The following is a 25,918-nucleotide window of genomic DNA, read 5'->3' on the forward strand; positions in this document are numbered from 1 at the left end:
GAGAGCGGCTACAGGTGCTCAACGACGCCTGGAAAGTCGTGACTCGGCTCCAAAGCACGCAGGTAGGCATTGCAAATGAAAGGTTAAGGGAAATTTATTAGATTAAAAAATGTATTTTGTTCCAAAGTATTACAAAATGTGCGAAGATGGGTCCAAAATTTCCTGACCAGATGACGCACACCATTTTAAGGCAATGATCCGCGGTCGTGAATAAGATCCCATCCTGGTAAGGACAATGAGGCTTGCTTTCTCCTTGGACAATCATGATGCTCATACTTTCCCTTTTGAATGTGACATTTTGATGGCTGTAACAGGGCTTCCCGTTCTTCCTGTCGGGATTCAATGTCTCCACATTTGTTCATGTCTGTATCTGCGAATGCCTGTCCCCTCAATATTTCTGTGACTTCTGCAGGATTACATTAGTTGTGCCGAGGTCTGGACGGAATATGCTTGCCGCTGCTTCACGGTATGTTCTCCCTCTTCCATGAGCCTCGACTTCGGATACTCATAACATTTCTTTACTTGCCCAACAAGGTTTATTATTATTATTATTGATTTGCAATCCTTCATATAATTCAGTAAATCTGCATGTGCTGTAAGAGCTGCAGATGAGAGGTTAGCTTCAGCTTTCGATCGACTGTTTGCTCCTACTGATGACAAAACAATGCCAACCAAGGCTGTCGTCGATGTAAACTTATGCAAATATTAGAGAAGATTGCACGCTGCTCCTTTTGGGTCGTGGTCCCAATGGTATTGCCCCGTGGAGATCTCGTATTCATGATTCGATAGAGGGATAATCATCGTTTCAAACGAGATTGGAGTGTGGGGGGGGGGGGGAAGTTATTTTCATTTATCCCTTTGCCAAGGCCCGTGAGGTGAACACCATCCTTGCCGACATAATCAAGCATATGACTCCCGATCGTGCCTTTGAGGATGCGTATCCACAGGTGAGGCACCGATTGAAGATCGGACGGTAACTGTGGCGGTTCCTCGGTTGGCCGATGGAGAGTTAGTTTGATGTACATTATTTAGGGGGCAGCATGATGGGAGAAAATGTTGATATATTTATATATATATATATATATATATATATATATATATATATATATATATATATATATATATATTTTTTTTTTTGACCTGTCTTGTGTTTCAGCTGCAGTCCATAATTGCACGGGTCCTGAAATACTTCCATGACTTCACGGTGCTGTTTTCAATGGTACGGATACCTGTAAAAATGTCTTTGCAGATGTCCATAACGCCGCTGCCCTTTACGTGGAAACATTTCCAACCGAAGTATTGTGCATCCTTTGTTGTGCTGGTGCAGAATTGCTCGCACATGCATTGATGTACGATTAAAAATCACACTCTTTCGTACAAATCATATGCAGCTTGTGGCTGCTGGGCTGCATCATTGCTGGGAGTGCGGCTGTGGCCCGTGATGCAGTGCCCCCTTGTAGGTTGGAGCAGGAATTTGTCATTTGTTTCAGGGTGCAGGTGATAGCTTGCCTACTCTTCACGAATGATACTGTGGGGTCTTTCGTGTCCACCGGGTTTTGCGCCGAATAAGGGTTGATGGCTTACACGAGTACTGTGTTTTGGACTCTATTTTTCAGCCAACCGTGGACCTGTAAGCACATACGTGATGTCATGCAAGAGATTCCTCATAGGACACAGACTACTTAAATAAGGGACTGCAGGCGCCCAATCTCGGGTTCTGCAACTAGGGTCCGTTGATGGTATGTACTAGACAGGGCCCATTCGTGGTTCAGATTGACTTCTGAGCCTCCTGACTCAGCTGAAACTGTGATATTGAGATGGAGCAGGAAGTTGAAGGAAAAACAATAGATAAATTCCTTCCTCTCCTCTTCTCTTCTCTTTTGTTCTGATCATGCTATCTCCCTCTTCTGAATAATCTCTTCTCTGATCTTCCCATTCCATTCTCTCAATTTGTCTTCTATTTTGTGAACGTATGCCTTAACATTGTGCAGCGTTCAACTGTCACGGTAATTACAGAGGAGAACTCCATAGCCCTGAAGTACGTTTCCCCTCTGATGAAGTGGAATGTGCCACGTAGATTAAGGCGATGCCAAATAGCGCAGCCAGTCTGAAAGATCGATGTGAACCACTCGTCTGCGCATCACACTTTGACTGTGAGTGAGTTGCACCAAGAGGAAAGCAACCTGTCGGACCATCACCCGCAATTTTCACGGGAGTGCCCAAGTCATGCATAAAGCAGTGCATTGCCTCCCCCCCCCCCCAGGCCGCCAACAACAGTCTCTGTTGCTGTGCATAAATAACGTCGGAGAGAACACTTTTTGACAACGGTGATAAGATTTGTGACTGAGAAATTCACAGAGGACATTGCAGGCGTTTCTCAGATTTAAGCGTGAAGTGCAGCGGAAGCGATCTATCGATGTTCACGGTGGACAACCTTCGGAGAAGAGTGGTCCATTTCCTATCTTTCAAGGAAGTGCAGTCCCTCTTTCTTTGACTTCCTACACTTGGTGAAGGTAGAGAAGGATGGTTACAAGATTTTGAAACAAAACTTTAAACTGCAGGAAGACAGTCTCCTGCACAAGTGTTCCCAGATTGAGGAAGTTCTCACTGTTATCAACAATCATGAAGCCACCAATGCCAATTATCTGGCCAAGATGATGGAGGAGTTAAGTCAGAGGGGGGTTGAGCATCCCCACATTGGCCACTGCATTAGACTCTCTACTTCCTTGCTAGCCCTTCCAGCACCCAAGAATAAATGCTGCTCGTACAAAATAGAAGTTCTGTCGTTTGTGGATGCCCCTCTGGCTGGAGACTTGGATGCACGTCTCACAATTGCTAACGTGGGACTGGAGGCTCAGATTAACGGCATCAGTGATTGGGTACAACAACGTTGCTGTCTTCGACACAAGGAGAAGTTTCGATGTAAAGAACTAAAGAGTTCATAGAACACGTTAAACCCCCCCCCCTCCCTCCCCCAACGCAATCTTGAGAAAACAAAAACGACATGGACGGGGTCTGCGAGTAGCAAGGTTAATTGGTTGAGATGATGAAAAATGCCGTACTATTCTGTACAAGTACTGCTTAACGAAATGTTTTTGAAAGTGCCGACAAGACGATTTGTGTTCTTCAGTATTTATATAATTAAAATGATATAAAATAATTATATTTTGATGGTTGTAGGAAAAAAAAAAAAAATTTTTCGGAACTTTACCGTCATTGATACAGCACCTTTTACGCCACCTTATTTAACAAGTTACATTCGTTATTTGTGCCTGTTGTTTGTGTCCTTTATGACATCCTCAAAAACAGTAAGTTTCCTGTTTGGAATGTTTTTCAATTTTGTTTGATGATCACACAGGTCGAGAGACTAAAATATTGTCTCGCTCCTCTGCGCATGTGCGATCGGGTCAAATTCGGAGCCAAAATATTGCTCAATTACAGGTTCGTTTTCCAATATTTGTGTTCAAAATATGACATTAAATTGAAATCAAGTTGTTCCTTAGTCATAAACTGACGTTTGTAGAGACGGATAGACAAAGTGAGCAATTGCTTAACCCCATATTTTGCTTTGTGCACTTGGGGTAACAATGACTGATTGACATTAATTCTCTCCGCAAATCATAAAATAAAGCCCTGACTCGTCAAATAAATTTTTATTACACTTTTTATCATATCCTCTGTCTTTATACATCGGTTAACAAAGAAATTGTAAGGTAAAAACGTTTTTGGAAGGTACGATACGGTGGGCAATCGAAAGTTTTTCCAGACGTGCTGCGGTGCAGAATCGATGCTCACAATCCCAAAGACGTGTTCTGATGAGTTTCATGAAGAGCGACGGTGCCGCTTCGACTCGGACCAAAATAAGTACTGTAAATAGTAAACGTACCATAGGACCCTGGTTCCAAGAGCCAAGTACGAGTGCCTATAGTCCTCTTTAAATACATTGGTTCTGGGCAAGACACAGAAATTCGAGGGAAATTTGGCGAAGTTATATATTTTGCTTTGTGATGCATTTTTATTTTTTTCATACAACGATGTGAGCTGGAAGAAGTAAACGATGATCAGATGTTGGAACCATTGTCGGCTTTTGAAATAGCCTTTTCATTCACTTAAATGAGCCTTAAATGATTGTTAATGGCTCACCCCTTAACTGTTCTCACTGTTTGTTTCAGGACAAATTCCTCCCTTTCCTCGACATGTTTCAGAAGGAGTCCGTGAAGGTGGATGTTTGCAAGAGCATCGTGGAGGGGTTCATCCTGTACGGGGTTTTTTTTTTTTCATTTTCTTTTGTTTGTTTAGTGTCCGAGCACGGAATAAGCCGAGCATTTCGGTTTTGATCCCCAAGGTGAAAGCGCTATGTTTCCTGCAGGTGGCAGCAACAGCAGCAGACCCGTGATCCCGTCATAATCAATGCGATGATGTTTGTGTGCAAAGCCATGCATGACTCGATCAGGTGAGAGGGAGGGGTGTGGCTTGGTTCACACGTGCTTTTCTTGCTCACAAAACCACGACAGCACAAGCGATGTCCGTACCTGTTGCATCAACTGTGAATTATTTAACAAGGGCCGAAACTTGGTGGAACTCCTTCCACCCCAAGACCATTCCGACCGTGGATTTTATTCCTATTCTGAATTTTCCATTCTCCAAGTTCTGTCCACATATCCACTGTCCCTCATGTTTAAAAAGTTAAACCTTTAAATTTGTCATTGGCAGTGCACTTACTCTCGAAGATGAGAAGAGGAGCATTTCATTTCTGATCTGTGGTTTCATTCAAAGGGTAATGACTTCACCTCCCCTCCCTCGTCCCCGCCTACCACCGTGTCATCATACTAGCACTAACCCATCTTGTATTCACATTATCATTTTGCGCTCTCCCTCATTCTAACCGTCATCCCTGGGGCCCTGCGTAGATCTCGTTTGGTCGAGATTTTGAGCAGCAGTTGAGCTTCTACGTCGAGTCACGTGCGACGTTCTCCAACTTGGAGCCGGTGCTGATTCACCTCGTGCAGGTGCTTACCCGTGTGGGTTACGGTGGGAAAGTATTTTCAATAGCAGTTGCTTACTTTGGGTCATTATGTGAATGAAATAATCTGAGAATAAACAAACTCGATGCCAACGATGAAACCGTGTGCGTGTGTATTCAATGAAAGAAGTGTTGCAAACATTCGGTGTACAACAGTCCTGTACATGTGCGTCACATCGGTTTCCTGGGAAGATTTTTTTTTTTCCTGTGCGAACTAGTAGAATGCTTTAATTGGACGAGGATTGAGAACAAACGTGCAAACTCGAATGCATTAACGAGGTTTGTGTTCTGTGCCCACACAGAGTGTGAATCGCCTTTCCATGGATACTCACCGTGTTATGAACGGAAACCACTCGCGCAAGACTGCTGCATTCGTTCGGGTAATGGCGCACAAAGCATTAGTCGATAACGTCTACGGGGGTGTTAATTTGCTCCTGGTCGAAAGCTCTGTGTTTTGATCCAGTGGCAGGTCTGCTCTGCCATTGTTGCAGCCTGAAAGCGTGTTACTGTGAAACGTACCACAGACACTCTAATATCCACGTGATTGCGTGTGAGAGGGCCGACTTGTCGGGTGTGCAGGACAACTCGAGGGTGGTGCATCTGCCTGCGAGTCATCGAGTCCGACCTCTTTCGCTGGCAGAATATAATCCGACATGAAATTGTTAGCTTGCTTTGTAGGCAGCAGAGAGTAGACCATCCGTTGGAGTGCACGTCGAGCCAGCTGTGTTATCGGTTCGCTTTCACCAGTGCCTTTCAAACAGAGTTGGCCATTGCGTACGCGTTTCCAAAATTCTGTTTTGAGAAGGCAAAAAGCCAGCAGTCTCCTTTGTCATACACCTCGGGATCATGCTCAAGTGACTCTCGTGTGTGTGTGTGTGTGTGTGTGTGTGTGTGTGTGTGTGTGTGTGTGTGTGTGTGTGTGTGTGTGTGTGTGTGTGTGTGTATAGCCCTTTGTACTGAGCTTCCAGTGGGATGTTTACAGGAGGAGGAGGAGGAGGAGGGGGTGATGCAAGGATAAGTACCAAGTGGCACCAAGCCGCACGCAAACAGACGTTGCGAGGTCGATTTGTTTTGGGCTCATTAAGCGGGAGAGGTTACCTTGTATTTGCGCACCCCACTGTGGGGCTTTTTGCTTCAACAAAATGCTTCGTTAACCGTGATTAGTGAAAAAGTGCACAGAAAGGGGAAGTTCCAGGTGTAAGCATACGGACTTGTAATTCCTCAGCTGACAAACAGGAAAAGCAATATAATCGCTCAAATCGATGACGTAAATTGCCTTGGCCTGTGCTCGTGTGCATTTATTTTTTTTGCCAGGCTTGTGCGGCCTACTCTTTCATCACCATCCCTTCTCTGACTGCCTCATTTCCTCGACTCAACTTGTACCTGCTTTCAGGCCAGGTGGCTCTGATGAACCAGTGCCTGGCTCAAGGTAAGAAAATGAAAAAAAAAAAAGATGAATCGGATTTTCTCACTTGAGCTTGGATGGGTGGATTGGGTGGGTTTCATTCACGCAATCACTATCGTCGCATTAATTTACGCCACACATTTGTTTCCGACTCTGCTCGTTGCTTAAATGGCTGTCCCGTTGTTGTGCAGCCGACGCGTTCTTCAAGGCAGCCATTGCTCTTGTGGCTGAAATTCCACGTTCGGTTGTGGTGGATGGAAAAGCTCGACCTAGTGAAGGATATCTCTTGGAGTATGTGAGAAATCTACTGTCAGCCTTGCTTGTGGTGCCGGTGGGTGTGCTCGCATGCCATTTTAGCCCCTCGATGGACAGTTGTCCAACATGTTATTTTTATTTTTGACGTTGGTAACACAAGCATGACTGTTGGTGAAGTTGTTTTTTTTGTTGTTGTTTTTTTTAATTATTTTTTTTTTTGTACTTGTTATTCACCAACACTTTTTCGAACGAGCAAAGTTATCCGATTGCGAATTACTCAGATCGGAGCATTCCTGCCTTGTATTGGCAAATTAAAAGGTGCTTTTCCACTTTGATAACTGTTTCAACAAACGGGCACTGGAGCTTTACCTGTTTCCTTTGCTCTGCCCGGTCTCCACACAACAGTCCTGACACGAATTGACCAAAAATCCCTACCTTCTGGTTCCAGGACCATCCAGAGCAGGGGGTGCTGTGCCTGACGAGGGGGCTTCTCACGGCACTCCAGCAGAGCCAATGGGACGAAGGCTCCGACGGGCGTGTTTTGGCGTACATATCTGTACTGCATCTCCTCTGCGCTGCCACGCAGGAGTCGTACCTCTACACTGTGGACAAAGGTCGCCCTTTTCCCTCTTGGTGTCCCCCACCCTCTCACCACTGAAAACCCTTTAACACCACACATTAAAGGAAAAGTAGTTGGGTGGCAAGTCATGTGACCTGATAAGCATAGCTTGTGTCTTTGACAAGCATAAAGGTCTGCACTGGTCCTTCAGGACAAATCAGCCAACGCATGGATGCGCAACCGGATATATACCATGTATTTCAGCAGATGTTGACACCCCCCGCACCCCCCCTCCCCCCACCGGGGCACTACAGCAAGCTTCCACAAGGTCGTGGATGCGTTCTGAGAAAGTACGACGTTAAGCAGACGAGCTATTCCCAAAGGTAGTGTTATGGGGCTGTGCGTTTCCAGGGCACATTTTCAGTCACCCGAACATAACTTTAACCTCACTAAGCTACATATTAGAAACAAATATGAAACAAATTGATAAACAACACAAATTAAATACACAAACGGACAATTGAATGAACAGTTACAGGGGTACTCACCAAAATGGAGGGCCGAGGTTGCTTGTCGGGACGGGAGATGTGCGGATGGGGAGTAGAGGAGTTACAGGGAGGGAGATCAAGTCTTCGTGTCTTGGACGGACTGCTCAAATAATTTGTGGGCTGGGAAGGAAAAGGCTGAATTAAAGGCAGGTAATCCCGGAGCGACACGGCGCTCCCCTTGCCCTGATCGGGCTTCTAAGTTGTGGACGGGACTTCACCGTTGAGTGATATGGCACCATTGCTATTATTATTAAAACCATTCACTTCACCATTGCTAACTAACACATATAACATAATAGCTCAAAAAGTTTTATGGACGGATTTGGATGAAACTTGGTGGATGAGTTGAGTCGGTGATGAGAACAAGACGTTCGATCTTGGAGGTCAGGATCCAGATCCGGCCTATCAATGGGATACAAAACACAAACTGTTCAGCCTGGCAGAGGTATGTGCTCTTCCAAATGATGGTCAAGGTCATACGATGGTCTGAAAAAATATGGCCATCATTGGATCATGGGCCAAGGGTGAGTCACGGGCGAACGCCAAGGATAAGCCTCCGCTGGAGACTTACCCATGGCGATCGCTTTCTGATCACCGATATGTAGTTTCAATTGATTTTATTTGTAAAGCGTGGAGAGGATATTAAGTTATCATCCACTGTATAAACGTAGCAATATTATTATTAATATTGTTGTTAAACAAAACTTCAAACATCACTCCAGCTGTTCCATATAATTTTCATTTTGGAAATTTGTGTGCTTGTTTTATTCCAAAAATAAAACATGGGTACCAATTGAGGGACACCGTGTGCACGTACAGCTCCTCAAATTACTTGTGAATTACAATGAATCCTTCAATTAACATATCATTTGTGTCCAACTGAAACTGAAAGAACCACAGTTTGTGTCCACGTGGCTCTCGAGTTACGTCATATTGGTGAATGATGCAAAAGATTTAATTGGCAGCGTTTCCCCCCATCCCGTGTTTTCCCCCTTCACAGTGGATTCCAACGACCAGCTATATGGTGGCGACCCCAAGTTCATCCAGGAAGTGAACCGTCTCTGCGAAACCATTGTTGGCTTGATCCTCGATCATCTCAAGGTGTTGGGAAAGGAGGAACAGGTACACATTTATCCATCTGCATGTTTGGGACATCAATTCACATTGAACTTCGATGCAGAAGTAGAGCACGGACGAGACAAGATGGGCCACTTGACCAATTCCGATTTGTCCATTTTCTTGTACTTGTAATAGCCGCTCACTCAGTGAGCGAAATATGGTGTCAACACTCCCTCCCTCAGGCAAGGAGCAGTGGTTAAGGCCGAGGTCACATTTGCCACGGCGGCCGTGGGGTCTCCAAAATCTACGGCCACTCGCAATTATACGGCGGCCGCAGTATTTCCACGGTCACACAATGTAGCAGTCACATATGTTTTTATTTTTCGGGGAGCTGCACGGCGTATTTATAAATTGTGGAGACCGAAAACGTGGGGTTGCCGTACGGTCTTTGATTTGATGTCGCACGGTGACTTTAGGGTGTTCCTACGCAAGGTGCCCGCAAGGCGAACGTGCGGCCAGACGGACTGTAACGAATGGGTTAATTTTTTTTTTTTTACCAGTTTTTTTTTTTTTTTCGGCTTGTCAAATTGCTACGGTGATCATAGAAATGAAAAAAGTTATAACTCCGCGGTTATAATTCCACGGTGACCCTATGGCTTGTAAAATATAGCCATACAGCATAGGGCCACCCTGAGGCCACCTCAGAAACTCTGCGGCCGCCGCACGTTTCTGTCAATTCAGAGGGCGTACGGCCGCCGTATCCTCGCCGTAGAGCAAATGTGACTTAGGCCTAAACAACTTGCACTATTCCACATTTGCAGGCGAAAATTGCAAGTAGTCACCCTGCTCTCATGGCGAGGGAAAATGTGGTATTTTGTGCCCACGACTTGACCTTGAGTATCCGAGCACGTATGCAAAATTATTTAGTGTTGGTTGACCCAGTCATTTTTGATTCTATGCTTGCACACACACACGCACACGCACACGCACACGCACACGCACACGCACACACGCGCATGCACGCACACACACACACACACACACACACACACACACACACACACACACACACACACACACACACACACACACACACACACACACACACACACACACACACACACACACACACACACACACACACACACACACGCGCATGCACGCACACACCTAATAAATTGCTTGCAAAATCGAAGATTTTTCAAGTCGATTGGTCAGTCGATTTTGTTATTCTGTTTATCGCCGACAGACCATAATTCTAAACCGATAGTCATGAAACTTTTACCAAGTTGTAGAGGTAGTCTCAACTGAGAAGCCTATTGATTTTGAGGTCAAAGGTCATCTTGAGGTCAACTTTCTAAAAATCATTTTTCATCCGATTGACTTGAAATTTGAATAACATTTGCATATTGCATCATGGAATTGGGAAACCAACTATTGTTTGAGATCTCGAGGTCAAACGTCTAAAAAAAATCATCAATTTTCAACTGAAAAATCATCAGTTTTACATCGTATTAACTTGGACATTGAACAGGATTTGCATAGTCCATCACTGAATTGGGGAAAGGAACTTTTTGAGGTCAAAAGGTGAAAGGTCAACTCAAGGTCAAACTTCTAAAATCAATTTAAATTTGAAAAATAATCAGTTTTCGTCCAATTGATCTGAGCTTTGATTAAAATTGTAGATTTTAATCTTGATGAAATGGACAATTTGATGTATCCATGGCAACGTTTGGAGAGAGGGGTGGATTTTGCAAGTATCGTGCTCTGCACGTCTTTTTCTTCTTTACTTATTTATTCGGATGGAGGCTGTGGCTGTTTGGCTGCATCATTTCCTGGGGGCGCAGCTGTGCCCGCTGATGCAATGCCTCCTCCACCAGTAAGCTGGCACTCATTTTGCCGATCTCGGAAGGATGACGGGCTAAGTCAACCGACTTGGTGTTAATTCAGCAGCATGGATGGGGCTTCAACTCAAGACCCTAAGATTTTCCTTAACCGTTAAGCCAACATCAGGCTAAGAATTTTCGTATTTTATGGTTGTCATCCTGGGTTGATCTGTATTTTACCACTCACTGTTTCTACATTCCATCATCCTCACGACCGACAGACCCTCAAACGGCAAGCCTCCGTTGCTTTGGCTCTATTTTCGACGCTCATCTATTGCGCCGATCTGCAGAACAACCGTCTCCGTCAGCTTGCTGTGAATCTTTGGGGTCTGGCAAGAAAACATGGCTTCGCCGAGCCCAAGATCACGGTATGTCTGACTTTGAATGAACCAGGAAGCAATTGGGGGGGGGGGGGTGGGAGAGGGGTTGAATACAGTAGTATTTTGGAAATGTCTTTTAAAAAGGGGGGGGCCTTTAATTTTAACACCTCGCATATCAAGTTTCCCTTGGTCATCGCACCAAATTCATTTTGTGGACAAATGGGGAGAGAACTGCATGGGATTGATCAATGATCAATGATCTCTGGCCTAAGGATCACTGACATTGCATAATACACTGCTGGGTGACAAATACCTTCGCTTTGCAATGGGAAATAGAAAGCAAAACCGCGTCCCTCTCTCGCACCGTCGTTCCTTCCAGGTTCCGATAATGAAGTACATCAAGGGACAAGCAGAGAGACGGCCAGAGTTGGGAGACCTGGCACAGCGCCTCGCAGCGTCTTGCCAGCCTTGACAAGAGACCGACGAGGAAAGGGTGAAAGGGTGAAAGGGGGAGAGGTGGAGGTTGAGGATAACTAGAAATGGACAAGTTTTGAACTCGAAGAAACCTGCACCTTCCCCGACGAATTGCAAACTCTGCAAATTCCTCTCTTTCATCGTTTTTTGTTGTTGCATTAACTCGAATCTTCAACGTAATCCTTTCTTTCTTTTTCTTTTTTCACGATGTAAATGTTTAATTAAAGCTGCACACACAGTAAACTTGTTGTTTATTTGATATATTTACAAGTCTGGTCTTGCATGCTTGAAAAGTAACCGCAATCACCATCTCTCAAACGTCCATCACAAAAGATGTTTCTGCACAAAGCTCCACACGTGGGTGTTCGTGAACCGAGTCGTTGGGGTTCGAGTGAGATTTGTCGTACCGTCGTGGTCTTCGATGCCAATTATTTATTTGTGATATATATATATATATTTTTTTTTTTTTACCAGTTCAATCGTTTGAGCACATCTTGAATTGTGACACGTACAAGGGGCTTCGGCATGCTTCGAGGAGAGATATTTGCCTTCCGTTGTAGAACTCCGATTTAAATTCTTGAACACGCACTCGCCAAAAGCCTCAGTCGTCGGAATTCGATCCGCTCATCTCGATAATTTGAGCCATCGGTCCTCATTTGCACGTCTGGCTCTTGATCTCCATGATCAGGAAGGCTCGTAGTGAGGGGTCGCTCACTCCCTTTTCCACGGCGTGCACGGCACGATCCCCACCACTTTGCCCGTAATATCGGAGAAGCTCGTCAGCGTGACTCAGCCACACGCAGTTATGGCATCCGCTCATGCAGCAAGGCGTCGGAGGCTCCAGTGGTGGAGTGGAGCTCGTCGGATGATTTTCAATCTCGGCTTCGGTGTCCGTATCCTCTTTTCTCTGACTCGTGACCCTGCTCACTGTACTTCCAACACCTGTGCCGGCGTCGGTGCCAAGTAGAACATGCGTTGTCGGCATGCGATGGGAAAGCTGGTGTTGCGGGTGTTTGGGGGAAAGGCAACCGCAATATCGTATTACTCGTACATCAAAGCAATGAAAGGGGAGGGGAAGAGAGGGGTGGCTTTATTATTGCCTAATAGGAATCTCAAACCCTTCCGCACGCATTACACACACACACACACACACCATGAGTTTCACCATTAGAGGGCTTGTGGGACCGTGTGAGCAGCGAGTAAGGAATGACATCTGAGGATGGGGAAAAGGGGAAACAAAAAATGGAAAGGCATTTTCAAAACGCACATTGGACTTTGCAATGTTCCGTCCGAGCGGTTCGCTAATTACCAGTTCCATGGGAACATTGTGTGAGAACCTGAACATCCTGAAACGGACACAAAGCGTCCAGTGCTTTATACACATCACATATGAATAAAATAATAAAACATTGATGACAGCAAGCTGGTATTTGATCTCTGCGATCACGTGACAAACTGGTTTCGAAAGGGGGGGGGCTGGTTTCCCGTCCACGCCCGAATTGGGATCAGCCCTGTTTCACTTCTGATGTCGAACCTGATTGGAAACATTCAAGAGGTTCAAATACCTCCACCTGTCACTCAAATGTTCCACCCGAACACCCGGTGCGGGGTCAATCTCTTGGACCATGAGACACCGTCCATCCTCTAACGGCGACTACCTTCCTCGTCGTGCACCAGCTCCACCATCGGCCTCAAATCACCTTATGGAATCAGCGGAGTCATGGACCGAGGTTTCCTGGCACTCGATTCACTTCCGGGCACCCATGACGTCACACCTTAAAACGTGACGTCACGGGTGATTCCTCGTTTTTCAACGGGGGAACCGAGACGTCATCACATTGGGTTCAGGGACGGAATGGAGGAAGGTAGGAGAGTGAAGGAAGGGTAGACGAGGGTGGGAGGATTAGGGAGGAAAGGAAAGGAGCTTGGAAGTGCAGAGGAAGCAGGAGGGAGAGCGGAAGAGACAAGACGCATGTTCGGAGCATATTTGCTTCCAAAATAAATAAATATTTGGCTACTTGCTTCAACTTATCATTTATTCCCTTGTGTCGATGTTCGAGACGTCACGGGAGAGACGTTGGGCTACTTCGAATCAATAAAGTGACGCAACATCTCGGAGTTAAAGGGCGGAAATGACGTCATTAAAGCAGTTTTTCTTCTCCCTGTTTTTTTTTTTTTATCCCGAGTTTTCATTTTCGTATCTACATTCGGTCTTTCGCTATTTTCCTGTTGCTCCGTCACGCGAACATAAATCCCAGTCAATGTGAAAAGGATATCGACTCTCGGCGGTGTGTGAGGCTCTTGGGTGTTAGGCGGTGTATAATGAGGCGTCGAGTGTCGTTCGGTTCCGTAATTTGACCGGAGTACAAGTTTTAATATATCTCTCAGAGAAAGCAACGCCCTTTGTTTTAATTTAATAATCACATTAATACCTTAGCGTGTCGTGAGGTAATTCGACCCACGTGGTCTTGGGGCCGTTGCGGGAAACCATGAACCAGCGAACCGCTCGGGTGGTTGAGGCGGCGAATCGAACGTAAGTGAAGAAAGCACCCTCACCCTCAACCTCACCCGCAACCTCACCCGCAACCTCACCCTCAACCTCACCCTCAACCTCACCCTCAACCTCACCCTCAACCTCACCCTCAACCTCACCCTCACCTGCACCCGCATCCGCACCCGCATCCGCATCCGCACCCGCCCCCGCACCCGCCCCCGAACCCGCCCCCGAACCCGAACCCGACACTCATCCTCACCCGCACCCTCACCCGAACCCGCACCCGAACCCGAACCCGCACCTGAACCCGAACCCGCCACTCACCCGAACCCGCACCCTCCCCCGCCACTCACTCGAACCCGCACCCTCACCCGCCATTCACCGGAACCCGAACCCGCAATCTCACCCTCACCCTCACCCTCACCCTCATCCGCAACCTCACCCTCACCCGCAACCTCACCCTCACCTGCATCCGCATCCGCATCCGAACCCGCACCCGCCCCGAACCCTCACCCTCACCCGAACCCGCCACTCACCTGAACCCCCACTCACTCGAACCCGCACCCTCCCCCGCCACTCACTCGAACCCGCACCCTCACCCGCCATGCACCGGAGCCCGAACCCGCAATCTCACCCTCACCCTCACCCGCAACCTCACCCTCACCCTCACCCGCAACCTCACCCTCACCCGCAACATCACCCTCACCTGCATCCGCATCCGCATCCGAACCCGCACCCGCCCCGAACCCTCACCCTCACCCGAACCCGCCACTCACCTGAACCCCCACTCACCCGAACCCGCACCCGCCCCCGAACCCGCATCCTCAGCCTCACCCGAACCCGCCACTCACCCGAACCCGCCACTCACCCGAACCCGCCACTCACCCGAACCCGCCACTCACCCGAACCCTCACCCGAACCCGCCACTCACCCGAACCCGCCACTCACCTGAACCCGCACCCTCATCTGAACCCGCCACTCACCCGAACCCCCCACTCACCCGAACCCGCACCCTCCCCCGCCACTCACCCGAACCCGCATCCTCACCCGCCATTCACCGGAACCCGAACCCGCAATCTCACCTGCACCCTCACCCGCACCCGAACCCGAGCTCGCCACTCACCCGAACCCGAACCCGCAACTCACACTCACCCGAACCCGAACCCGCCACTCACACTCACCCGAACCCGAACCCGCCACTCACACTCACCCGAACCCGAACCCGCCACTCACACTCACCCGAACCCGAACCCGCCACTCACCCGAACCCGCACCCTCACCCGCCACTAACCCGCACCCTCACCCGCCACTCACCCGCACCCGAACCCGCCACTCACCCGAACCCTCACCCGCACTCTCACCTGCACCCGAACCCGCACCCAAGCTCGCCACTCACCCGAACCCGAACCTGCCACTCACCCTCACCCTCACCCGAACCCGCCACTCACCCTCACCCTCACCCTCATCCTCACCCTCACCCTCATCCTCACCCGCACCCTCATCTCACCCCACCCTAACCCTCACCCTCACCCTCACCCTAACCCTCACCCTCACCCTCACCCTAACCCTCACCCTAACCCTCACCCTCACCCTAACCCTCACCCTCACCCTAACCCTCACCCTAACCCTCACCCTCACCCTCACCCTAACCCTCACCCTCACCCTCACCCTCACCCTCACCCTAACCCTCAACCTCACCCTCACCCTCACCCTAACCCTAACCCTCACCCTCATTCGAACTGCCCTGTTCTCTCGCCATTTCCCTCCCCGTTAATTCCCATCTGTTCGAGGAGCGAAAGTCGGGACTGACTTCCATTTTCGTCAACGAAACGAAATTTGCTGCGAATGGAGTTAAATCGGGACTGTTCACAGGAAAAAAAACGAGCGCGCTTCGTATTGACATGTGATGTGCTTGTTTGTGACACTCCCAGATCACGTGATACTAGATCAGGTGTGTGTGTGTGTGTGTGTGTGTGTGTGTGTGTGTGTGTGTGTGTGTGTGTGTGTGTGTGTGTGTGTGTGTGTGTGTGTGTGTGTGTGTGTGTGTGTGTGTGTTCCGTCTGTTCCGTCGCCAAGCGACTTGCACAGCGCTCGCCAAGCGGCTTAAGCACTCCGACGACACAGTGCTGAAGCCGCTTGGCGAGCGATAACAAGCGGCTTGGTAATGGAACACACCTAGTAAAGCTGCACGACAGCGAAGAAAGGAACCGTGCCATCTCCGTCGGTTCGATTGCCATGGCAACGAACAATTATTTCGATTCTTTTTCGATGCTTTGGGCGTTCATTGTTACATATGGCGTCATAATTGGCTTTCGGAGCGTTTTTGATGTTTTCTTTTCAAATGCGTAATCACGAGTACCATGATCGGACCATCGTGTCGAAAATGCATTTGTTTCTTTGTGCGACCGAAAACACTGGGACAACAAACAGTGTTGGGTTTTATATTTCACTAAAGTCAAAAATAGTTACCAACCAAACAATGGTGGGCGGGGTTATGGTTTCTTATCTGTTGGGTCGCCGAAATAGGTGACCCTTATTGTCAGCAATTCTGTCTGTTTGGATGTTTGTTCGTTTGTCATCAGCATAATTGGTAGTAAACGTGGGCGGATTTTGACCAAACTCGGGTGGTAGATACATATTATGACCTAGTGCTTTGGAAATTGTGATGGTTGCTAGGGACGCTTTGGTTCCCTAGCAACAGCCGAAAAACCTTCAAAATCTGTACCGTTCACGCGAAATCAATTCCGAAAGCCATTATCCCACGTAGGGTTATGAAATTTGGCACGAATGATCTACAGGTGATGCTCTATCAAATATATTCCGGTTTTTGTGATATATGGAATAGTTTACCCGCAGCGCCCCCTACAAATAGAGTATACACGAAAATTGAAGGCCCCCTAGCGACCAGGTGAGTGCATCGATACGAATGAAACTTTGCAGGTTCATGGTACTCAATGAGTACAACAACTTTGCCTCAAGTCATATTGACTGATTTCGCTTAGGTCAGGGGTCAAAGGTCAATAAGTGCAAAAATCGATAATATGCGAGAGCTGGAGGTGCCTTCGCGCCAAATGCTACTCCTCCTAGGGTTATGGTCGGATGGTCATGAAAATTCACACTGATCGTGTGGAATACATTGTGCACAAAAGATCGAGCCGGATTTTCGATTTAGATCTTTGTTCACCCACAGCACTCCCTCAAACTTTGGGGATTTCTGATTTCAAACCACATTTTCGGTACTTTTCATTCAAATGGATACCGAGTAGTTATCAGTAGATGGAACTGGATGAGATTTGATATGCGTAATCTTAAGATGATTCCCGAGCCACGATATGACATCCATTTTGCTCTATATCTTATAGTTTCCATGCTCGGCGACCCATCGCCGCCTACCGCCTTGTCTGTCTGTCTGTCTGTCTGTCTGTCTGTGAGCAGGACATCTCAAAAAGTTATTGACGGATTCAGACAAAATTTGCTGGACATGTTGGGTGTGTGAGAAAGACTCATTGATTTGATTTTGGTGAAGATCTGGATCCGGATACTATAATTTATTAATTTTTTTTAATTTAGAATTTCTATCTGTGTGAACCACCTTGCCTCCAGTGGCCAACCGTCTTGCTCCCTGTGGCCAACTACCACACCTTCCTCCGGTGGGCCACTACCTCACTTTCCGTAGCCGAGCACCCGCTCCGTCCATGGCCGACCCCCTGCTCCGTCCATGGCCGACCCCCCGCTCCGTCCGTGGCCGACCCCCCGCTCCGTCCGTGGCCGACCCCCGCTCCGTCCGTGGCCGACCCCCGCTCCGTCCGTGGCCGACCCCCGCGCCGTCCGTGGCCGACCCCCATCCCTTCCATGGCGACCCACGTGCTGTCTCTGGCCAACTGTGTCACTGTTTGTTTATTTTTCAATGCCAGTTCGGGCCTTTGAGCACAATGAGGTAACGGTGGGTAATAAGGCAACGGACTGACAATGGGCCAATGGTTGGACACAATAAGCAAGGGAATGAAGACAGAGAAAAAGATCAATTGATGATTAAACGAGTGAGAGGAGGGAAAGAAACACAGTAATCTGCAAGTAAGAGGGTTCAGTTTGGTCGGGTTAATGGGGGTAGAAAGGATTGCTGCTGGGGATGGTGAATGACACGAGATGGTCATGCACCACCTGCTGCCATAGGTTGTCTTCTGTGGCTTATGTGGCCTTGTAATACACAGGTCACCTGCTGGCTGGGACTTTGATGAACAAATTATTCCAGCCAAGCTGAGAACCATCATGGAAAGGCAGAAGCAGATGAACGAGAAGAAGATGATGTTCAAAAAAAAGAAAGCCAAGAAAAAGAAGATGTATGGTAAACGCACGCACGTACGCACGCACGCACACACACACACACACACCCTAAATACAGCTCTATTTACCTGTTTATAGACGAGCTGGTAAGTTCTAATTGGATGCAGCTGGATGGTTTTATTGGTGTAAGCGTCTTCATCGGGGGTTGGTCATCATTTTAAGTCACAAACCACACCAACTTCCACGAATCCTCTCGTCGAAGTAGAACGATAAAAAGAAATACCACATAGTTTATAGAAGATAGCTATCTTGTGCAACCTGTGGTGGCTGGTTGTTGGTTGCATCATTTTCTTGGGTGCGACTGTGCCACTGATATGCAGTGTCCTCTATTACCAGTTCACTGGTACTCATTTCGCCGACCTCCGAAGGATGACGGGCTGAATCAACCACACCCGATGTTAATTAAACAGCCGGCAGAGGCTCGAACCCAAGAGCCTAAGATCTTAAGCCAGCCACCTTAACCGTTAAGCCAACCTCAGGCTTCTTCAATACTAATAATTAAATTGTGATTTTAAAAAGAAAAGAAAATCAGGAAGTTTAGCGCTACTGTCACAGTGTTACACATCATCCTTACACACTGTATGTCATAAGACGATGTTGAGTCGGAGTTTAGGAGATGGAGATGGAGGCTTGATTGATGACCATCGAACGCAGCATCATGCATAGCCAGCCATCGGGCGGCGGCTTCTTCACATCAATACTGTGCCCTCTCCAAAGCCGCGCCCACTTATGCTCGATGTCGATAAATAGCATGCTTCTTGGAAGTATTATGTCGGCGATTTGTGTTCAAGCATATAATTCAATTTAAATAAAGGTTTGAAGGTGTATAAATAAATTAATTCCGGGTTTTGTTGCCATTTTAGCCAGTGTCGATTACATCGCCCTGTCTAATACCTTACATGAGTTCTTTGTGCTTGTTGTTTGTGTCCTTTATAACATCGTTTAAAAACACTAAGTTTCCTGTTTGGAATGATTTTCAATTTTGTTTCCCTGCTCGGCAGACAGGCAGACAGACAGACAGGCAGACAGACAGGCAGACAGACAGGCAGACAGACAGGCAGACAGACAGGCAGACAGACAGGCAGGCAGACAGACAGGCAGACAGACAAAGTCAAAATATTATCTCACTCCTCTCTTTCAGAGCCAACGTCCGGCAGATAAAACGAGAGGCTTGTCTTCCTATTCATGTTCAAAATATAACATTTGATTTGAATAAGTTGTTCCTCGATCATAAGCTGATAAGTCACGCAGACTTACAGACAGACGGACATTAACCAATTGTTGAACCCCGCTTTTCGCATCACATGTGCGGGGTAATAAAGATTGATAATTAAGACGGTAGCTACCTGCACACCAATGCAGCCTTGCTCCTTCCTTCCTTTTTCAGTGCAGAAGCTGGAAGAAGAAGAAGATGATGACGACGACGATGAGGAGCAGCAGGAAAAAGAATACCAGATGCTTGCTTCGGCAGGTGCATTGCCCGGCCAACATGATGCAAAGCTAAACGTTGGACAACATGGTCAGCGCTCAAAGGCTCCGAAAACTGCCAGGTGTGAAAATGATGTCATCCGCATTCATTGTTGCAATTGGAGCTTCACGTTTATCCTTTCCCTTAAACCCTGTGCACGGATTTCCAAAGGTATTGCAGTTTGTAACTCGAAGGGCATTCCGTGGGAATGCACAGCTCTGCGAGGCTGAACAGGTCACGTGTTTGTACCCCACTGATGGGGCTGGATCTGAATCTGGACCTGAATCAAGATCTAATCCGCTTGTTCTTGTCACCTCCCCAACTCGTCCACCAAGTTTCTTCCGAATCCATCCCTAACTTTTTGAGATATCGTGCTGTATATTGGTTGAGCACTATCTCTCAAAGTTGAAGAATCACTTTAAAAATTCGAGTATCCGGATTCGGATCTTCATGAAAATCGAATCAAGTCTTCCCTTGTCACGCACGAAATATCTGTCCACCCAGTTTCGTCTGAATCTGTCCGCAACTTGTTGAGATATCCTGCTCACAGACAGACAAACAAGGGTGAAAACATATCCGCCATCCACCTTCGGTGGTGGAGGTTATAACCTTTCCTCGAGCAGCGTCATTATCCAGGACCTGCGTAATCCTGAAGTTTGGGTTTCGCCTGTTCAGTGCTCCCATGGAATAGACCGGATAAACTCAGAGGGAGCGCACTTATGTACAAACCATCGAGTCTGGGTTTGATTCCCGATGATGAACTCTCATACTGGCGCTTTGCAAGTGGGGTGTCGCATCAGTGAGTACACCTTCCTTCAATGGGTTATTGAGCTGGGTGTCTCCTGCACTCGCATTTAAATGCTGGTCGCCATGCTGTAAGGATTCCTCGATGCCACTGAAAGAGCAGGCCAAGGTGTGCTGGCGTCCTGGCAGAATTCCGAATTGCTGCCAAATGTGCGGGACAATGCCTTCACTTGGGTGGGACAAGTTCCTAATTGACCCCGGTCCAATACCCTTGCGCTGGACATGTTCCCATGCTAACCAATCTCAGGTGATGTTGAAATCCCAATTTCCAATCCCATAATAATTATTCTATGTTGATTTGTCCATGATTTGTGCAAGGATTCGACAACACGATTTGTGCAAGCCCGGCTTGATCAGCAGTAAAAATGTTCAAACTGTGCCAGTAGATAATAAAACGTGCCAGGATCCCATTTGATGAAGTGTACGGTAAATTATTTGCTCCAAGTCTGTTAATGCTGGAAACTATCTTTTGATGTGGCATCGCCCACGCGACACGATTGATCGGTGCGCACCCGAATAGTTGGATTAGTGTTCGCTATAATTTGTGGCAAACATTCGATGAGTCCTGCTTGCTATGCGACGCCGGGATTCCTTCACCGTAGTGGCATCTGGTAGCGGGGGGGGGGGTGGTGGGAAGGAGGCTACCGTGGGGCCTTCAAGTGTGCAAGCTCGTCTGATCAAATGCTCTTGCAAACACTACAGATCATGCTTGAATGACGTGCTGACCTAATTTCAAATCGCTGGCCTGTGAAAAGGTTTGAATGCATCAGACGTCTTGATGTTGGCAGTCAAAATGCCTCGTATCCCGGCCCGGCTCGAGCTCACAGATGAAAACCGGTTAATTTATGACTCCCAACACTCGGCTGAAAGGCTAGGGAGACGTTTGAATGCATTTCTGGAGTGATGAAGAATGTTCACATATTGAAGGGCATTCCCATCAGGTGACATGGCGCACAGTCGACTCTCCCTCAACCAAACTGTCCAGAAATCAGCAATTAGGCCTCGGGGTGTTTGGGAGGGAGCTGAGACCTGTACACGTGGGTGTTGTATCTGACTTGTGTTTGCGTGTGTTGCAAACAGAGTCGCACAGGTCAGTTCGAAAACGCCCGTGAGAAGTCCGGCAGTGCAAAAGGAGAAGTTTGGGAAGCGGGCTGACCGGGAAGAGTTGAGGGGTGGGAAGAGAATGGATCGGAAGGAGAAGGAGCGAGAAAGGAAGTTGTTTACAGGTATGTTGTGGTGATGGCCGCCTTCTCCGAGCGTGCCCAGCAGTGCAATGTTTGTCTTCAGCCAATACGGTGGCAGCTCACCACCCTCTTGCATATATTATTCATTGGTCGACTCTTGGCTTGTAAACCTTCGTTTAGCTTTCCCGTGACCCGAGAAGGTGGGTGGGGGGGGGGGGGGGTGTTCGAGCAGCTCTTCCAAAACTAAGATTAGCTTCACCTCTTCTTCCTCCACCTCCTCCTCATTCCCTTCCTACTTATTCTCTTCCTTCTCCTTCTTTCTCATCCTCTTTCTTCTTCTCCTCCTTCCTTGGCTTGAATGAATTGCCGGTTTTAATTTGCATCAATTCAAACAGTCTCTGGAACATGTCTATTTTAACTGGTGAGAGTCTCCTGTGTAATTATATTTATTGTACAGCACCGTATATCATTTGTGACACCGTAGTATCTCGAGGCAAGGGGAAATTCTGCGAACATTATTTTGCGGAATTGCTTGCAAAATGTGTTTCCGTTTCAATTAAACCGAAGCTCTTATCAGCTTATTACTCTCGCCGCCGAACTCCTTCGTTCAGGTGCAAGAGACGGCACCAACTTGATTGTCGTATTCTGCGAGATGAAAGCAACTCATTGAACTGTCATTGGCTTTGATCATGTCGATTGATTTGAATTTTGCACAAAACGTCGTTTCGCCGGCTCCCATTGCCAATGGGTCTCTCCATCGCAATTGCAGCGGTTCAGAAATGTTCACACATTCCGGAAGGTTCTCTGCTGTGGTGTATATCCGGGAAGGCAAGATAGCCGAGAGGAACGCACACTCTCCTCTGAGCTGTCCAGCCTGGATTGGAATCTCGACTCGGCTTTAAAACGTCATCCTGGTGATTCGCGTGGAGGTGGGGCATCTCAACGTGTGTGCGTCCCTCGGAGGAACGATAAGCCGGAAGGCCCGTCTGCCAGTACTGGTTGTTTGAGGATGTTAACGATTCCATGGTGACCTTCGCAGAGAGTCGGCGAGATATTGCCAGTATCCTGGAACAAATTCCAAATTCCTGCCCAAATCTCCTTCCGTGGAATGCCAGGCCTCGACAGCCAGTTCGTGAAAGGCTTGGGCCAAAAACGTTCCCAGGCTGACCCCACAAGAAGGTGGGAAATATGGGGGCACTAGTGGTGGTGGTAGTAGTAGTAGTAGTAGTAGTGGTAGTAGTCTCTACTGAACTGGATCAGTTTCACATTTGACAATGTTTGAAGTTGAACTTTTGTGACCTTTTTTGAGTAAAATATCATAATTTTTTGTTGTAGACAAGGTTGCCTTTGGGGAGGTCGTTCAAGGCCCTCCAATGCTCACGGCTCAGCCGAGGAGGAGTCAGAAGACGAAGGTGCGGTTGTTTCTTAAATGCATTCTGTAGATTTAAAAATGATGGAAATGCGTAATCAGGGACATGGCAAACGGTCTTCGAAGTATCGTGTTTGGGATGGGAAGTGGACCGTGGAGATGGCGATAGAAAAGGATTCCATTAAAACCACTTCCACAAGACATTGTTAATTCGCTCGAGTTTCTCCTTTTAATGTATTGTTGTTCCATTACTGTTTAATTAACCTTTATCAAAGTCATGACTTTCTCCTCCCTCAGTCCATGTAATTATAATGCTTGGTAATTTGCTTTCACCAATTTCACCATAATCGTCATTATCGATGCTACGTTAAGGTCATATCTAAGGTCATGTGTTCCACGGTGAGGCCTGAACAGATTGCAACCAGAGTGAAATGCAGCCCCTTGAACACTGCGATCAATCGTGTGAAGACTGAACTGAGCACTTGCACATCACGCGATCTCAGCATTTTTAAAAATGGGGGACGTCGCGGGTGGGGCGTCGCGGTTGGCTGCGGGGGGGGCGTCGCGGTTGGCTGCTGGGGGCGTCTCGGGTGGCTGCTGGGGGCGTCGCGGGTGGCTGCTGGGGGCGTCGCGGGTGGCTGCTGGGGGCGTCGCGGGTGGCTGCTGTGGGGCGTCGTGGGTGGCTGCTGTGGGGGCGTCGCGGGTGGCTGCTGTGGGGGCGTCGCGGTTGGCTGCTGGGGGCATCTCGGGTGGCTGCTGGGGGGCGTCGCGGGTGGCTGCTGTGGGGGACGCCGCGGGTGGCTGCTGCAGGGGTGGGGGGGCATCGCAGGTGTCCGTGGGTGGCGTCACGGTTGGCCGCAGGGGACGTCATGGTTGGCCACGGGTGGCCGCAGGGGGCGCCGTGGGCAGCGTCACGGGGGGCGTCGTGGGTGGACGCTAGGGGCGTCGCGGGGGGCCGCTGGGGGCGTCGTTGGTGGCCGCGGGGGCATCGTGGGTGGACACTGGGGGCATCGCAGGTGGCTGCGGGGGGTGGCGTCATGGGTGGCTGTGGGGTCTACTGACGTGCTTGCATGCAAAACAACTTGACTCTGTAATTTGCATTGTATAAGCTTCTGCCACATCTCTCCTGATAAGCTGTTTGAGTTAAATATAAATGAAAAAAGTTTGGAACAATTATACGGTACAAGTTTGTGTTGTTGTCGAAGCTTTTGATGTTGACGATGCAGGCCCTTGAGTAGTAAATTGTGGTACCAGCAACCTTCAAGCCACCAGGCGTTGAGCCGCATCTCTTTGAGCGAGAGATTTCCTCCACGATGGCTTCTCTTCCTTGGGGAATCAGGGGCAGGGGTCAAGTTTACCGCCCACGTTGCTTCGCGGCAATCTGCTCTCACATGCCATTTGCAAGCTGCCATCCTCCACCTGTGCCCATTATGGTCGGCGAGCTCGTGGGTACGAGGGAAAGCTCAGTCGGGGGTGTCAAACTTGGAGCCTGTATAATCGGTGCTAAGCTGCTTTCCTGCCATGGGGACGGAGTGTTTAATTATTTGTTTAACTAATTGTAATCCGCTCATGGCGAACTTTCTTCAGCGGTGGCTCATTTGAATGATCTCAAACGGTTCTTTGTGCATTTAAATCGCTGTTCATTTGATTGATAATATAAACTTATTTTCAGGAAAGGTCCATCGACATATTATAAACACAAAAATGGTCGGATGTTTTACCCCCCTTGCCATTATACCCCGATCTCTGCTCCCAATTTATCCCCCCCCCCTGCCAATACCTCCTCATTTTACTTCTCACAGAATGAAACCAAGCGGAAATTATTTTTATTCTTTGTGAGTCGGTCCCATAGCAGTGAAAACGCATTTTGTTGTTGCTCTATTAGTATTTGTGTGTGCTCGTGTTTTGATATTGATGTTGTGGTATTGGTGGTGGTTTTTGCAGCCAGGAAACAGAGCGCTGTTGCTCCGTCAATTAACGGGGGGCACTGTGAAGCAGACGCACCGATCTGCCGCCCCGGCTCCTTCGATGGCCAGGCAATCCATCCTGCTGGCGGAGAGAACGCGCGTCATGAAGGCCTACAGAGACCTGAAAGTGCAGAGACTCTCGCAGAAGGAGAAGAGTTCTTTGGAGGGAAAGGGTAGAAGAGGAAACAAAGGGAGGGTGAGCCAGCTGTCGGGCTTTTAGCTTCTTGTATTTTAGCTGTGTTTTTCGACGTATTATATTGTTCGACCCGGATTTCCGTATTTTTGTAATTATGAAGGGTAATCACAGTATTGGGTTAAAATAAAGTACGATTAAACACCTTGCATAGTTTCCGGTGCCTTTTTTTTCTCCTCTGGGAGAGGTTGTCTCCACTCAGGGAGATCATATACGTGGGTTACAGAGACTTGTGACCGAACGAAGACCCCCTTACATTACCAGTCCTGGAACTTGTCATGGCCACAAGGTGATCCTTTGTTATGACTGCTTGGCTATTGGTCGGAGGCTATCGGTCTCGGGTTGGCCATGCGACTCAATGGGGAGTTTCACATTCTGTGCTGGAAGGGTCATGGCCTTTAAATCTCAGTTTATATTTCCAATGGAAAAGTTGTCGCTTTCATGGGCTGTTTTCCAATGACGCTGAGTTTGCTCATTATTTCGCATGCAGAACATAGCTGCGAGTGGCGTCATTGGGTGAGCCTGTTGCTGACGCAGTGCCCCCTGTTGGTTAGAGTAGGAATTTC

The 25,918-nt window shown here is 48.0% G+C and overlaps 3 protein-coding genes across 10 annotated transcripts in view; 2 read left to right on the plus strand and 1 right to left on the minus strand.

Moving 5' to 3' along the window:
- The window catches only part of VPS35L (VPS35 endosomal protein sorting factor like), a 38,192-nt gene extending 26,420 nt beyond the window's left edge, over positions 1–11,772 (plus strand). For all 3 annotated transcript variants that reach the window (XM_085862526.1, XM_085862528.1, XM_085862529.1), the window contains exons 17-31: positions 1–62; positions 413–466; positions 867–947; positions 1,157–1,219; positions 4,173–4,258; positions 4,370–4,453; positions 4,714–4,777; positions 4,911–5,009; positions 5,326–5,403; positions 6,338–6,452; positions 6,620–6,759; positions 7,132–7,297; positions 8,791–8,912; positions 10,957–11,103; positions 11,435–11,772. The exon at positions 1–62 is cut by the window's left edge and continues 55 nt beyond it. In XM_085862526.1, coding sequence (XP_085718652.1) covers positions 1–62; positions 413–466; positions 867–947; positions 1,157–1,219; positions 4,173–4,258; positions 4,370–4,453; positions 4,714–4,777; positions 4,911–5,009; positions 5,326–5,403; positions 6,338–6,452; positions 6,620–6,759; positions 7,132–7,297; positions 8,791–8,912; positions 10,957–11,103; positions 11,435–11,527 — 1,454 coding nt within the window. In that variant the 3' untranslated portion in view covers positions 11,528–11,772. The remainder of the gene's footprint in view (positions 63–412; positions 467–866; positions 948–1,156; positions 1,220–4,172; positions 4,259–4,369; positions 4,454–4,713; positions 4,778–4,910; positions 5,010–5,325; positions 5,404–6,337; positions 6,453–6,619; positions 6,760–7,131; positions 7,298–8,790; positions 8,913–10,956; positions 11,104–11,434) is intronic.
- On the minus strand, positions 11,764–13,985 carry OXLD1 (oxidoreductase like domain containing 1). 5 transcript variants are annotated; one of them, XM_085862536.1, is made up of 3 exons: positions 13,962–13,985; positions 12,683–12,742; positions 11,764–12,526 (listed from the first exon to the last, which is right to left on the minus strand). In XM_085862536.1, exons 2-3 carry the CDS (start codon positions 12,740–12,742, stop codon positions 12,182–12,184), a joined length of 405 nt encoding a protein of 134 aa, XP_085718662.1. In that variant the 5' UTR covers positions 13,962–13,985; the 3' UTR covers positions 11,764–12,181. The 5 variants fall into 5 exon arrangements, with proteins under 5 accessions (XP_085718662.1, XP_085718661.1, XP_085718658.1 ...); XM_085862535.1 differs by lacking the exon at positions 13,962–13,985 and adding an exon at positions 13,095–13,629; XM_085862532.1 differs by lacking the exon at positions 13,962–13,985 and adding an exon at positions 13,064–13,629.
- On the plus strand, positions 13,845–25,501 carry CCDC137 (coiled-coil domain containing 137). Of its 2 annotated transcripts, XM_085862530.1 has the most exons (6): positions 13,862–14,062; positions 18,235–18,368; positions 19,755–19,917; positions 21,720–21,865; positions 23,159–23,235; positions 25,137–25,501. In XM_085862530.1, exons 1-6 carry the CDS (start codon positions 14,019–14,021, stop codon positions 25,377–25,379), a joined length of 807 nt encoding a protein of 268 aa, XP_085718656.1. In that variant the 5' UTR covers positions 13,862–14,018; the 3' UTR covers positions 25,380–25,501. The 2 variants fall into 2 exon arrangements, with proteins under 2 accessions (XP_085718657.1, XP_085718656.1); XM_085862531.1 differs by lacking the exon at positions 23,159–23,235 and having other exon boundaries at positions 13,845–14,062.
- The last annotated feature ends 417 nt before the right edge of the window (positions 25,502–25,918 follow it).

This window comes from Eptatretus burgeri, chromosome 17 (assembly GCF_056783735.1).
Source record: "Eptatretus burgeri isolate ZD-2024b chromosome 17, Ebu_testis_v1, whole genome shotgun sequence".
In the NCBI taxonomy this organism is placed as follows: Eukaryota; Metazoa; Chordata; class Myxini; order Myxiniformes; family Myxinidae; genus Eptatretus; species Eptatretus burgeri.

Coding starts and splice junctions, on each gene's coding strand:
- OXLD1 (XM_085862532.1), bottom strand. CDS start 13,156: ATGGTCCAAGAGATTGACCCCGCACCGGGTGTTCGGGTGGAACATTTG. Junction 12,743..13,063: donor TCTTGAATGTTTCCAATCAG/GTTCGACATCAG, acceptor CCCCATCCTCAG/ATGTCATTCCTTACTCGCTG. Junction 12,527..12,682: donor CTCTAATGGTGAAACTCATG/GTGTGTGTGTGT, acceptor CCGCAACACCAG/CTTTCCCATCGCATGCCGAC.
- CCDC137 (XM_085862530.1), top strand. CDS start 14,019: ATGAACCAGCGAACCGCTCGGGTGGTTGAGGCGGCGAATCGAAC. Junction 18,369..19,754: donor CAAGAAAAAGAAGATGTATG/GTAAACGCACGC, acceptor TTCCTTTTTCAG/TGCAGAAGCTGGAAGAAGAA. Junction 19,918..21,719: donor AAGGCTCCGAAAACTGCCAG/GTGTGAAAATGA, acceptor TGTTGCAAACAG/AGTCGCACAGGTCAGTTCGA.